Source organism: Grus americana, chromosome 4 (assembly GCF_028858705.1).
Source record: "Grus americana isolate bGruAme1 chromosome 4, bGruAme1.mat, whole genome shotgun sequence".
NCBI lineage: Eukaryota > Metazoa > Chordata > Aves > Gruiformes > Gruidae > Grus > Grus americana.
Window position 1 is genome coordinate 47,560,613 of NC_072855.1, and position 14,289 is coordinate 47,574,901.

General features: G+C 41.5%; 1 protein-coding gene across 1 annotated transcript; it reads right to left on the reverse strand.

Annotated features, from left to right (window-relative positions):
- Positions 1-1,585: 1,585 nt before the first annotated feature.
- On the reverse strand, positions 1,586-9,287 carry FGB (fibrinogen beta chain). Its single transcript, XM_054824034.1, has 8 exons — positions 9,045-9,287; positions 7,248-7,451; positions 5,789-5,972; positions 4,983-5,210; positions 4,249-4,362; positions 3,566-3,688; positions 3,097-3,382; positions 1,586-2,188 (listed from the first exon to the last, which is right to left on the reverse strand). Exons 1-8 carry the CDS (start codon positions 9,195-9,197, stop codon positions 1,960-1,962), a joined length of 1,521 nt encoding a protein of 506 aa, XP_054680009.1. The 5' UTR covers positions 9,198-9,287; the 3' UTR covers positions 1,586-1,959.
- Between the last annotated feature and the right edge of the window lie 5,002 nt (positions 9,288-14,289).

The window sequence follows — 14,289 nt, forward strand, 5'->3', positions numbered from 1 at the left end:
TATTTCCTTCATTTAGAATGTTTCTCAGCACGTGTCAAGCAAGAGTTCTGCTACAGATAAGGGGTTTAAATCAGCAACTTACTGACAGCAGCTGATACCGATTTTTCAGCAAAAAGCTGGCCACATTGAAAAACAGTTATATTGGTTACACAATTACACAAGAACATGCTGTATATACCTTTATACCTTTTGACATAAAATTACACAAGTATTTACTTTGTTTAATATTTCTGTGCTTCTGTTGAGAAACGAGCATAAGCAAACTGCCTTGCCTCCAAACTCACTGGCCAGCATGTTTCATACCATTTAAGAATATCATCAAATACTGGCAAAGCAGCTCACTTTTAGTCTTTTTTCAGTGCTTCTCAAACACAGTCACCGTCTAACACTTTTAGAGAGTTTGCTGAAGAGCAAAGACATCTTTACAGGCATGTGCGGAGAAGTGTCTGTGCTTTTGGAAAAGGTGCTTCTGCTTTACGCCTTGTGTTTCTGTTCCCTAGCCTCAAAGGAAGCCTACCTGCGGGGATGCTGAACATCTGCGCTCATGTAGTGAGATGCTGCCATGATGTCTCCTCCTTGTCGTCCTGGGCTCCACAGATCAAATCAACGTGAGAGGTTTCAGATGGAAATCCATCTACTGCTAGTGATCTGGGTACCCTCTGTTGTGGAGGAAGGCAGTCCCCTCTGAGAGACGGCTGGTTCTGCCAACCAGGGTTGGGAAGCCCTGTCTTTGGGACAGCCTCTGCTCCTGGCTACAGAGGGAGACTAGACCACTAGCTTTGATGAAATACCCAACCTCCACCCACCCTATGGTTGGAGTCACTAATTGCTCTAGTCCCACGACAGTGATTTTGTAAAAGACATACCAGCCAGGTCTTCTAATACCGCATTTCATTCTATGATGAAAGGATGTGGAATGGTGGAAGGGATATTAAGAGGCACAGTATGTGAGCGAGGTTGCAGGAAAGGGCATATTTTATCCAGCATACAGGATTTGAACTGACTGGTGACCTACCCATTTGTTAGATAGTATTGCTGAGCAGTGCTTACACAGAGCCGAGGCCTTTTCTGCTCCTCACTCCACCCCACCAGCGAGGAGGCTGGGGGTGCACAAGGAGTTTGGAGGGGACACAGCCAGGACAGCTGACCCCAACTGACCAAAGGGATATTCCATACCATATGACATCATGCTCAGCATGTAAAGCTGGGGGAAGAAGAAGGAAGGGGGGGACATGTGGAGTGACGGCACGTCTTCCCAAGTCACTGTTATGTGTGATGGAGCCCTGTTTTGCTGGAGATGGCTGAACACCTGCCTGACCATGGGAAGTGGGGAATGAATTCCTTGGTTTGCTTTGCTTGTGCGCACAGCTTTTGCTTTACCTGTTAAACCGTCTTTATCTCAACCCACAAGTTTTCTCACTTTTACTCTTCCAATTCTCTCCCCCATCCGACCAGGGGGAAAGTGAGCGAGCGGCTGTGTGGGGCTTAGCTGCCAGCTGGGGTTAAACCACGACACTTATTTGGTGGAATGTGTTTGCTTCTCCCTGGATAATGCATAAATACTTAGGAATCATGCAAAGAAAACTTTTGTTTTAAGGCTTTATTTAATTTTTAGAAAACATTTTAAAATAATCCTCTATCTCTTCAAACGTGGTATAGAAGTCCTTTGTAAAAGAGTGAAACAAGTTGGGGGTTTGGTTTTTTTCATCAGTATTATTCTATAGTAGTTACTTCTGTCTCGTGAACAAATGAAAAATGGAACAAAATACACTTGGGAGTTATTTTCATCAGTCAGACTTTGATTTACAGTTGACATAGCTTTTCACTTCAGGTCACAACATGCTCGTACATACATGTTTGGTTCTCATATGTAAAGACAAGCCTGAACACCATGCCTAAAAAGATAACCATGTACGAATATTAAAAGAAAATCCCTGATTCTGTACATTTTGATAATGGTTAATGTGGAAAGTATGGCCTGATTTTCATGCTCATCTTCTTCATTGAGTACCATGACCCTTTCCAGTTCATCCATACAACGCCATCATCTGTACCATGTTTTGCCATATCCCAGCTGTAGGTGCCTCCCCAATAGTATCTGCCGTTGGGGTTGGCTGAGTGGCAGCGGTTGTACCACCATCCACCACCATCTTCTTTGGAGCACTGTTTTCTTGGATCTGTGGTTAACCTGACGAGGCAAAAGAAAGTTTTAAGAGCGATAGATGAACTGTAAGCAAACAGATCAACAGAGTACATACACCTGCCCCTGTACTGAAATTTGCAAACCATAATAAACATTTAAAATCCTCTCTGAACTTTCTGTAAAAGAGTGACCATCACAAGTGTGTGCTTACACAGTGCACTTGGAAGGTGAAGCAGCTAAGAAAAATAAGTAAAATTTTAGCTGCATCTCTTTGGGAATGTCATTTTAGTTTAGCAATTGATAACTACAATTACTTGCAGTTCATAATGATAATTGCAACATCAATCCAATTTAAAGATATAAACCAATGAGAACTGTACATCTTCCCAAATCTAAACAATTCCTTTATTCATAAATATGTAATCAGGTATTAAGATGAAGACATACCACATAGTTTAGAGAAACAGTGCTAAATTAAGTACTTTACAATTGAGCTCCTGTCTTCTGAGTAGGTACAACTTTATTTTTTAAATAGGACATGCTACCTATCTCTTTCCGCAGGACCCATTATGTGTTACAGGAGTGAGTACCAATATTCCTACTTAAACAAGACAGTGGTCCTCAGCACAGCCACCATCAGTCTCTGACAATGAATATATTGCAACCAGATTTGCCAATTTGTCTATTGTAATGTCATTCATGGAATCAATAAAATTCAGTGTGCTTACTTCTTATTTGGCTGTGGAGCAGCGCCAACCTAATATATAGTTTTACCTGCCCTTGGCTACATCAGAGGAACTACATGGACATTTGGCTAGTATCTTGCAGGGATAAAACATATTTTACGATTCTATAAAATGCTGTGAAAACTGACAGCAAATTAGAGAAATAGTCTATATTCAGGTCTATCTTAAGCTCTATTTTTATTTTAAATGTCTACTGCAAGTACGTACCATCCATCGTTGTCTCTGTCGTAGGTACTGAAGAACATGCCGTTGTGAATTGTCATTGTCCTGTTTTCTCCGTGCACCTGTGAAGCTCCTTCCATCAGCGCGTTGCCTGCATTGCCTTTGTAGTTACTAACTGAGAGCTGATATTTGTTTCCTTCATTCTGTATGGTGAAACCTCCGTAATGAGCTGATACTTTATCGCCATTCCAGTCCTCCATTTCAATTAAAACTTCAGTGGGCCCTATTTTGGTAAGCTGGCTGATCTTGTCATTTCCAAGCCAATATTCACCTGAGAAGCAACAAACAGGAGCTCTGTGAAACAGACTTCACAATATGCTTCCTGCCAACTTTATGACTTGCCTATAGGTCTGCCAAAGTGGATTAGTTAATTCTAAAAAATTAAAGAGCTTCTAGAAATATGATGACAGGTTCAGTAAGAAGAGTTCTTCATCTTTCATACTCCACGTTTTACCTGGTGTATCACAGTAGTTCTTCCCTCCACTCTTCGCAACATTTCCAAATCCTTTTTTATATTGATCCCATTCTCTTCCAAAATTAACACTGCCATCCTGGCGGTTCTGAATCAAAGTCCAGCCTGCAGGAGCAAGAGTATTTAGATTAAATTGCCAGTGAGAAAGGAGCATGAAATGTTAAGATACAGCCCTTCTACCTTCATCTTAAGGCAAGCGGAGCATACGGCTTCCTTGCAGCAGGTCTGAGTTTTCACTGCTTATAAGCTCAGCTTTAACATTTTTACTCACACTCAAGTAGCACCTTGCTTCAGCAGCAAAGGTGGAAAATGCAGAACTTGAAGGACTGCCCTGGTCTTTTGTCTAGTGCATAGTAGCGTGGTAAGAAATGAGCCGGGCTCTTCTTGTCCACCTACTCATGCATTGTTCATTCTCATCACAGTAAAATATGTTTTTATCTACCAATCCCATCCCAACCATTTTATTTCCATTTTCATTATGGAAGTATCCTACTGTGCATCTGAAGATGACCAGCAAGAATTTTCTGAACAAGTCAATCAGACTTAATTCTCAAGTAATTAGAAAAGTTATAATTCCATATTAGTTTGTATAAAATGCAAATGATGAAATTTTTGTAGCACCCACATTAATTAATATTTTAACAACATAGTTATTTCACACTAACCTCCATTATCTGTTTGCATGTCACAGTATACTCGGTATGGTCTGACGAAAGGATCTGGCTGGATGAGGTACATTTCAGATACCTCGCCTCCCTTTCTGATAATATCCTCACATTCTGCAAGAATAAACCAGAGAGTCTGTTACTGAAAGAGCTCTGACCTTCTTCAACAATCTTCTTAGCCTTCAGTTTGTTGATTATAAGCAAACAATTTTAAAGATATATCTAATTCTACTTTCATTTTGATTTCTGTGATACATTATGTGAAAGAATCAGGGAAGAAAGAACAGCCCACTTGTATTGTTCTACTTTTCCAAATAGGAACTTCTAAAAGTTCAGCCTGAGTGATGGAAAACTATATACTTTACAATGACTTTCTGAATTAGACAAGCTTGTGAAAGAAAAACCTTTCTTGATTGAAAAAAAAAAAATCAAGAGTACAACTATGATAGTCGCAAATGTATCACCTCCACCTTACAAAGACCCTGAAGCACTTATTTCTTTAACATGCTACTGGCAGCTAATGAAGACTGATATTGGGTAAGAGGATCTTTGGTCTGACCAGTACAGGCATCCATAAAAGATTTTTTTCATTTAGGATCACCTTCCATCTTTTCTGCTACCCTAATCAATGACACAGGCTTCAGAGGGACATTCACACCAATCAAATGATGCATCTGTCAATTTGCACAGTGATATAAATGGGAGAAGAGAGGTCATTGTAGTTAAATGAGTACCTTTGCCTGAAACCACTGGAATATTGCAGGAAACAACACATGGTGAACGGCAGTAGTCCACCTGGGTTGCAATGGCATTTTCCAGTTTTTGTATCTTCTTGTGTAAAGAATCCACAACTGCACGGAGGACCCTGAGGCTAGATGGGATGTTATTGTCCAGATTATCCTTTATATAATTATAATGCAATTCCACTTCTGTGTTGTACTGAGAAAGTATATCATCATTGTCTAGAAAAGCAAAGAGATAAAAAGCAGATTAGTTTTCAACACGTTTTCCAGTTACGGAATAATGAAGAGCAATCTGTAAACACAATTTGAGAAGACACTTCTTCCCTTCGCAGGGAGGAAGGATATGCATTTATTTTGCTTACTTTTCCACAATGTGCAAAAACTATGCAGAAATTCTCAGGGAAGTGGTACATGTGTATCGTTATTTCTTTCCTAGCTAGTAGATTTGTCAGTGGTGCTATATTCTGCCAAAGCTTCTTTCCAAGGACCCGTGGTGCCAAGCCAGGAGCTGGACATAAAGGGAGTGGATGGACATAGGAAAGCAGGTAAGGGGGGAACCCGTGACCATTAATTTTAGGGGGCTCATATGAACCTTGCCATAGTATGACATCCATTCCTTTGCCTCTCTCAAAGGATTTTTTTTCAAGATTTAATAGGACATGGTCATGGAACCCTACTTTGCTAGATAGTTCACTGTATTTTTAATTTTTTTTAAGAAGTCCCATTAACAAGTAACAGTAGCAATGCCAATAGAACTGCATTATCATTTACACCGGTAAGTCATAGAAATAACATACCTTTTCTTTGTTTTTGCGTCTTTACCAATTTATCATCTAGAACAGTCACGTATTCATAGAAAGTTGTAGAGGTTTCAGACAGTTTGCTCACTTTGTCCTTTAGGTCACGAACAACTGATTTCACACTTTTTTCCTGTTTTACCAGTGTAGTTTGCAGCTCACATCCAGTTGGACACAGCACTCCCTGAAAAAAAAAAATACAAAAAGGGCTGTGAATAAAAGTCAAGATAGAAAGTTTCTAATCCCATCAGTGAATGATCATACCTTTGAACGCACTGAATAGTTAGTAATGTGAGACCAGATATTTAAGCAGCTAGATAGGCACTCAAGACATTCAACTTCTACAAAGAAGCTGCAGTCTGAAGGTCAGGAAGAAGCCCTGAGGCCCCCAGGAAGAATCTTTTGTTGAAGCTCTTGGGAAAAGCCCTCTCTCTTCACGCTTTTCTAGTCCACTACCTGCTTTTCACTTTTCTGCACCATTAAATGTTCATGGTGTTAAGCCACCTGCACTACGATTAAAGCCTGTCAGGAGCTACTTGCTGCCTGCGCATGTTTCTATCTACCCCTTTCCTCTTTCCCTCGCCTCAGAGAATCAACCACGTTCTCTACACCTTCTTCTATGTCTCTCTCGTGAAATGACCGTATGATTCATTAAAAAATTATTATCTCAAGAAGCTGAGCACCATTGCTTCTGCAACAAGCACTGCACCGTCAAGGACAGCAGTGTTTTAAAAAGAGGTGGGAAATTCTGAAGTCCCGTGAGAACCAAAATACGGAGGCAGCAGTGGGACTCTACCACAACCATGTATTCATTAAGCTTTAACAGACTTCATTTGTTGGAAACCTCCACATTCAAACTTGCTCTCAGGCACGAAGATGCCTCTCAGCACCCTCACAGCTTGCATTTTCCGGCGGAGAGCACAGCAGGGACAGTGTGATAGAGTACTGCGAGGCAGCAAGGGGTATGCTAGATCTCAGCATGCTTGCATGCTCTTCCATAAAAGCTGGGGCAGTCACTGAGGGTAGACTATAATTGTGGTTTGAAACAAACTTTAAGACTGACATGGGAGGATTTTTTTTTTTTTGTCCCTAGGGTTCCTTGCGATAATCTGAAATTCAAGCCAGTGCTTCTGCAGAGCTTTTTTCTGCCCTTCTTTATAGTTACCTATGCAAAGCCTCGTGGAAAGCGCAGGCTAACCCACAGATACCTCCTTTCCTCATTTACGGTTCAAATCTCATCTCCCCATCTTCGCTGTAGGCTGTCTGGCTGTGACTAATCCCACGGACTCTGTGGTATTACTCCTCTGAATGCAGTCCTACCGAACTCAAGCAAAAAGATGCAAAGTTGGGCTGCTTTAAATGAACGACGGTTCCTTATTTGGCAAAAAAACCTCCGCGCTGGGCACACTAGAAGAAAAGGACAGTCCGTTATCAGCTGCATCAACAGGCAGACACCTACCAGCTCCTCTAGAGGATGCTTGCAGCCACCAGCGTCGGGGTAGATGATAGGTTCCTTCCTCTCGCCCGGCTTCACCCGCTTTGGGGGCCGGGGCTGGTACCCGGTTCCGCTGATGGGAGGTGCCACGGGTCGGAGGGTGGGGGCCGCTTCCCGCCTTTTGTCCAGGGGTCGGTGGCCTCGAACCCCGAGCTGAGGGCTCTCGTCCTGCAAAGCCAGGGGAGAGGAAACTCTCTGAATGTGGGATTGCTACTGTAAAATGCCATGCGCAGGATGGAGGCATCCGTTCCGCGCTCTTTAGTATTTTAAACGGCAAGGAAAAACATGGAATGCAGTGAAAAAGGCAATAATGGAAACACTATATTGACATTATGTAAAAGTCATTGCTATGCCCTCCCTTGTAAGACTAGTCACACTCCCTCCACCGAGATATAGACAAACTAAAAAGCCTTTAAACCAAAGCAAAACAATATTTAAATAGTTCATTCTGACCAAAGAATAAAGTTTATATAGTTCAGAGCCACTAAGCACCATGAAACTTGAAGTAGCGGGATATAAGAAAAAAGTAATTAGGCTAAGGGCCAAGAAGAATATTCATCATCACATTATCAGTGTCCCAATTTTTCATTGGGCTCCAGGAAAATTTGTGAGGTCTCAGAAAAACAGGCCACAGTCAAATACATCATCAGGTCTCAGGCCACAAGCCAGCTGTTAACTGATGGAATTAGGAAAACCATTCAATAACATCTCTCAGAGTAGGTTTTTAGAGCTCCCGCTGATACATTCATTACCCATCACTGCCAGAAATGAGAAAGTTTTGGAGGCTGAGCAAGGAAAACAGGCTTTGTTCCTAAGCGGTTGTTGAAACTAAAGCATTTGAATTAATTGTTGCTTGAGCAACTGGATCAAAATCTTCCAGCATCTCCAATCCTGCTCAGAGTTAGCTACAAATAACAAACATTTGGAAGGATTCAGGATCACACGCTTCAAGCAGTTTCAAAAGCAGGCAGCATACAAATCACAAAATTGCTGAAAATTATTTAGCATAGTAGCCTTATCAGTAGTCAATGTACAGACACAAACGCTTAGATCATATAACAGAAAAAAATCTCATTTCTGATGACCCTGACCTATTTCATTTTTGCAGGGGTTTTCAAAATATTAAAAAAATGTACTGAGATTCTAAACCGTATTTTCCATTGAAATATTTTACTTAAAGAAAACTAAATATAGGTTAAATTGTTATTTTAGACTGATCCTCCTTGTTTGCCTTTTTGTTTAACAATCGTTACTTCTCCATTTCAAATGTAAAGCTGTATGATCTGGCAGTTAAGGTTTCTTTTCAATGTCAACTGACTCTATAGAAAATTTTTTACTGCCTTTGAGACAGGACATGACTAATTACATATTTCTACTTTTTTGTACCTGACGTTGTCTTCAACATCATATGTCAACATTGCTAAATTAATATCCTTAAATAAATTCAGCTAAATAACTAATCTTACCGTCATACATTCTTCATTCCCTACAGAGGAAGAAAAGAAATAGAAAGAAAATGTATCCAAAAATAGAAAATAACTATTGCGCCGTTACGTACACACGAAGAAATAATAGAAGGTTATTTCTTTGAACACTTAAGTGGAAAAAGAACATGCACTGGAGCATTTTTCCCCACAGCTTCTACCTTAGCTAACTCACATAAGTTGAGTAAGTCATGCATGCAATTAAATAAAATTATTAGTTTTTACTACTACTATTACTACTACTATTATTATTATTAATTATGATCAATATTACAACCTCGTCATCATAGTCAGCAACAGCCTGGGATTTAACGGAGGAAACACAGAGCAGGAAGAGCAGGAGCAGTTTCATGGTGCTGGCTGGCTTGAGCAGCTCAGTGACCTTCTCCCACCAGCAGCTCTGACAAGGAGAGGTCCCCTCTCTTCCCATATATACAGGCAGCGCCCCTCATTTCCCAGCTTGACAGTGATAGGAGCGACCCCTCTGAGCAATCACTGCATCTCTGTTAATATTCAACCTTTCCCTTCACTGCATGGCTCAATGCACTTGTTGTTGAGCAATTTCTCTGGACAACTCTTATCTACATGTCCCAGAGACCTCTGTTGATGCTGGCATCAAATAGACGTTCAAATCCTTAGAAGTACCTCCTGCTCAGATTACACAAGGTTACCGTTTTCTCAAAAATCACAAGTGTTTTAAAACAGCTGAAATGTGAACAGCCAAAGAAAAGAAACATCATCAGATGTCACACTCTGTGATATCTCCTTTTTTTTCTCCCTGCTGATAATTTGAAAGTTTCAGAAATATTATATTAAATTTGAATTAAACTTGCATCATACAGATTGTTGCATTCTTCTAAACAGTTCCGATGGTGGCTGGATATAGTTCTGATGCAAGCCTTTGGATCTCTTTAAGTACAAGGTTAAAAAAAAGAGCATATTATGTTCATTACATTAATAATTTCGAGTGAAAACCTTGTTTAGCTCTAATTAAAGATCCGATTAATATTGTAAGCATAAAACAATGCTATTCTATTACTTTGGAAATGTGACATTGTAAATTAATTAAAATAATTAAATTTTACATATTAATTTGCTGTTTTTCTTTTTTTAATACAAAATGTGTGTCATATACATTATTTAAATATTTTTAATAATCTCTTAAAAGAATACAGCATGAAGTTATTTGTAATCATAGTGGAATACTCAAACATGCTTTCTGATGCTTTGTAGGAATATGGCTCTCATATTAGCAGAGTTTTAATATTTCAGTGTCTGCATATCCTGTGACTTTCTTGTGTATTGTAAATGTAATAATACACTGAATTAAACATAATGTGCTGAATGAGGGACAGCACACGTTTCTGAAGTCATTCAAATTGATGTCTGAAGACATGAAGAGATGCAAACCAGAGGTTGAGGTTCCATTTCAAAGACCAGCTTGATGGAGCGGGAGATTTTGTGATAAACAGAGATGAGAACAGCTACAATTGCTTGTTTTAGGGCTTTTTTTCCTGTATTCATGCTGTTTTCAGAGTTCTTGTAAAGTAAATGGAGATTCCCGAAATATGAAAACTGTTTAACCTGACTGGTTTAATTATTAAACAGCTTGGACCAAAATCAGCCATGGCTCAAGGCGCTCTTCCTCCACTGAATTTGATCCCTTGCATGAGGACATCACCAACACTATTAGATTTGGAAGAACACAAACTTGTCACTACAGGCATTGAAGAAATCTGCCTGAGGCCCAAACTGACATCGTTAACACATTATTTCCACTTAAAGATGCTAGCCAAGATATTATCACTGATTCTGGGCATCTCCCAACTTTAAACGCAGTTTTCCCACCATGCACCTCCGAGGGATGTTCAGTCACCCTCATCTTACGTACAAGGAAGGGACATAGTGATGCTGACCCCTTGCCCAGAGCTTACAGGTAGCTCATGGTCCAGCAGAACTAAAACAAGTTCTCACTAGTCCTGAGCTAGAAACTTACTCTTAAATCATCCTGGCTCAGTCCAAACTAATCTTAATTAAATGTACAATATTTGTCCTAAATCCATTCTGAAACCCTCACCATGTTCTGCAGTGTCCTTCTTCAGGCGTTAAGTACCCTTCACACCCCTATGAAGAAACATGGCAGAGGGTGTTGGGGACCGGATGACGGGGGTTGGCGCCGGAGCCCCCAAGCCTGCCGCAGAGTCCCAGCATGGGAAACCCCCAGGCTTCGTCTGCCTTCAGGTGGGATTTCCCCTTTGAAACTCAGCCTTCGACCCTGCCAGCTCAGGTGCTTTTCACTGGCTTCCCCAAGAGACTTGGGTGGTTGTGTCCATACAACACGTGTATGTGTCCAATGAGCAGAGGACCCAGGACAGGGATCGTCCGACCACTCCTCTGGTCAGCGGAGGCCTTGTCTATGCTGCAAAGGTTTTGCCTGGAGAGTTTTATCAGCAAAAAACCAAATCTGGAACCTCATACAGAGCAATCTATACTGGCAAACATACGCATATATAGTAAAACATTTTGGCAGCAGAACTTAATCTACGTTAGGTAGCATGCTGGTTACAAGATGTGATTTTTCTCTCATGCTTGTAACCATTGCAGTTAGGCTGACACTTTCCAAGGATTGAATGAATAACCAAAAAATGATGTCAAAGAGGCTTTCTCTTCAAAATGGGACACCTAATCTTTTTTCCATCATATTCCCTCCCCCAACTCCCCTGGTTAATGAGAAGCTGTTCCCGGACTTAACGTGGTAGTGATACCACCACACACCTGCTATTAGGAACTGTAGTTATACAACATGGACCTGACGGTGTTCCAGGACATCTCTTTGTACAGTATTTTGTACTGAAAAGGCACTTACTGGCAGAGGTGTATATGTGTGTTTTGAGGAATGACTATTTGCTTGCCGCCACTTGTGCTTGTTGTGCCGATGTGTCTGCCAGTGGTGCAACCCTCGTTACACAAACCCCCGTCGGGTGAGTCACGGTCGCGGGATCACGGCTCTTCAGAGCTGAGCGTGCCCTCCGAGGTGGTCTTGGGGTGGGGGAACAGAACCTTCTTGGGCCACGATGAGCTATAGTGTTTACTAAATTTTAAAAATAGCAGGCGGATTTAGAAATGTCCTTTTAAACAACTGGTGGTGTAATAGTGTCCTACTACGAAAAGAATACTGTAAACTCAAATGTTCACTTCTGCTGAGATGAACAGCCTCATTTCTTGCTTTTACTGGTAACAAATATTACTTCAAAGGTTTCTCATAAATGAGAATTAATGCTATCTTCATGTTCTGGGAACAAGCAAGTTCTTAAACATTAATGAGTGGGGCTGTTCACTTTGGCCTTAAAACAGCACTAAAAGAACGTGCAACTTACTAGTCACCTTCTTCTATGTAGTGATTTACAAAAAAATACATAGTTTGTTATTTCCAGAATTGCAGGGTAGCTGACATGCAAGAAGACATCAAGTAGCTGCATATAATCAAGAAAATGAATGAAGTGCATATCCTAATTCATATTGCTGACATGATTTATGCAAGTTCTGGGACTATATTTCACCTTAGACTAAATCTGCTAGAAAATATTAAATTATTACAGAGATGAATTTGTTCTCTGATTTTTTAAAGCATTACAAGGACACTAAGCTGAGATTATAAATTTCTGAGGGGAATGTTTACTTGTAAAAAAATGAGAACTACAGGGCCATGTGAACACTAATAATAATAGCAATAAACAGCACATAGGAGTGAAGCTTTCTTGCAAAATAGAAATGGAGAATTTTTTGCTTGGACTACTACAAGAGTCTGTATTTCAGATTTGGTTTCCTTTAAAAAGGCCGTAAAAATAAGCCTGATTCCTTTTGATAGACAACAGAAAGGAAACAACTATATTATGACACTCTATATATTGCCAGAGATCAGCCCTTAAACCATTTCCACACATCAAATCCACCAATCAGTCAACTGACCAATCAACAGGTACACACTACTCCGTGTGTAAACTTAAAAAAACCCCAACTCTTTGAAACCCCTTGACCCCAAAATCTCCTTTTAAACCTTGTGTATCTTCAATCTAACCTCACCAGCCCGGGAGGACGCAACAGATTTGCCCCATTTTGACACACTGCCCCGTGGAGTTTGCACTCCAGGTTGCAATTTAAGCAAGGACAGACGATGCTCCCCCTCCTCGAGGTGCCATGCTGACCTTTACTGGAAGGTCCAAAACCCAGCAGGGATCCCCAGCATGACCAGAGGGACTACCAAAATAAATCCTCACGTTAAACATGAAACCTGGCTGGCTTGGCTTGAAACAGAGCTGGCAATGCTGCTCTGCCATTAGTGGCACGGGGTAATGGACATCTCACCCCTACCTCAACCCCAGACCAGGGACTGGGGGTTGAAGCCACTTGGAGCACATTTTTAGCTATCACTGTATCTCAAATAACTTAATATAAACCACCAGTGCAGCCACCAGAAATGATCCATCAGCTCCAGAAAAGAGAAGGCATGGTCATTACGTCAAGCAGGCAATCTGTCTGCCAGAAATAATCCCAGACTAATGCCATCCTGTGGCTAATAAAGAGGGCAAGTTTGAACCGACAGGTGTTACATGGGATTATTTTTAGCTCAAATCAGTTTGCAAGCTCTTCATAGCTCAGGCACACAGACAGACGTAGTAAGTGTCTGGTGTAATGGTAAAGAAGAACAACGCGATGGTGGGACTGCAAAAGATGTGCTTGCCAAATCCCAGCTTTAGCTCGAGAGGACAAGACTTCTTGAATTGAAGAGCAGATGTGGGTATGTGAAGAAAGTAGATGCCTATTTGCAATTTGCACGTATGCGTTTGGTTGTTGTGCAAGTGAAAAACCTACTGGAGCATCAGGACACCTTTGGAAAAGAACTACAACCTCTGCCCTTGCACGACGCGCGCCTTGCCACGAGGTGCAGGGCTCGCCCGCTCGTTCTCACACAACTTCACTCTTCATCGAAAGGACATCCTGTGGACCTAAACTAAAGATACGTTTTCCAAAAGACAGTTACCAGGTACAATGGTTAGCGTCCCACATCACCCTGTTTTATCTTGTTTCGAGGTAGAATTTCAGTCCCGGGACTGTTTTTCCACACCCCCCTCACTTTGTCTGGTTCCCCGAACAGGTTTTATCCTCGAGAACTCACACAGAAAACAACACTTCAAAGCTGTAGCTGCACGACCCAAAACAATTGCAAAGGCCAAGGATTTCCACAAATTCAGGCTGACCAGAGCATATTCAATCTCTCAGCGTGGGGAACCGCTGCAGCGATGTCATCTACTCCCCCATCGCCCTGGGGCAGGTTGTGGTCAAACACCAGGTGCCTTTCAGAAAGCTGAATATTGCGCTCTTCTGGTCGGTACCCGTCACTGCAGCCCTCGCGTCGCGGGGGACGGCGTTTCGGGGGGCTGCCCGTAAGCGTCCCCCCCGGGCACCGCCCCCCGAGGCGCACCGCACGCTCCCCCAGCGCCGGCGGGGCTCGAACCCGCGAT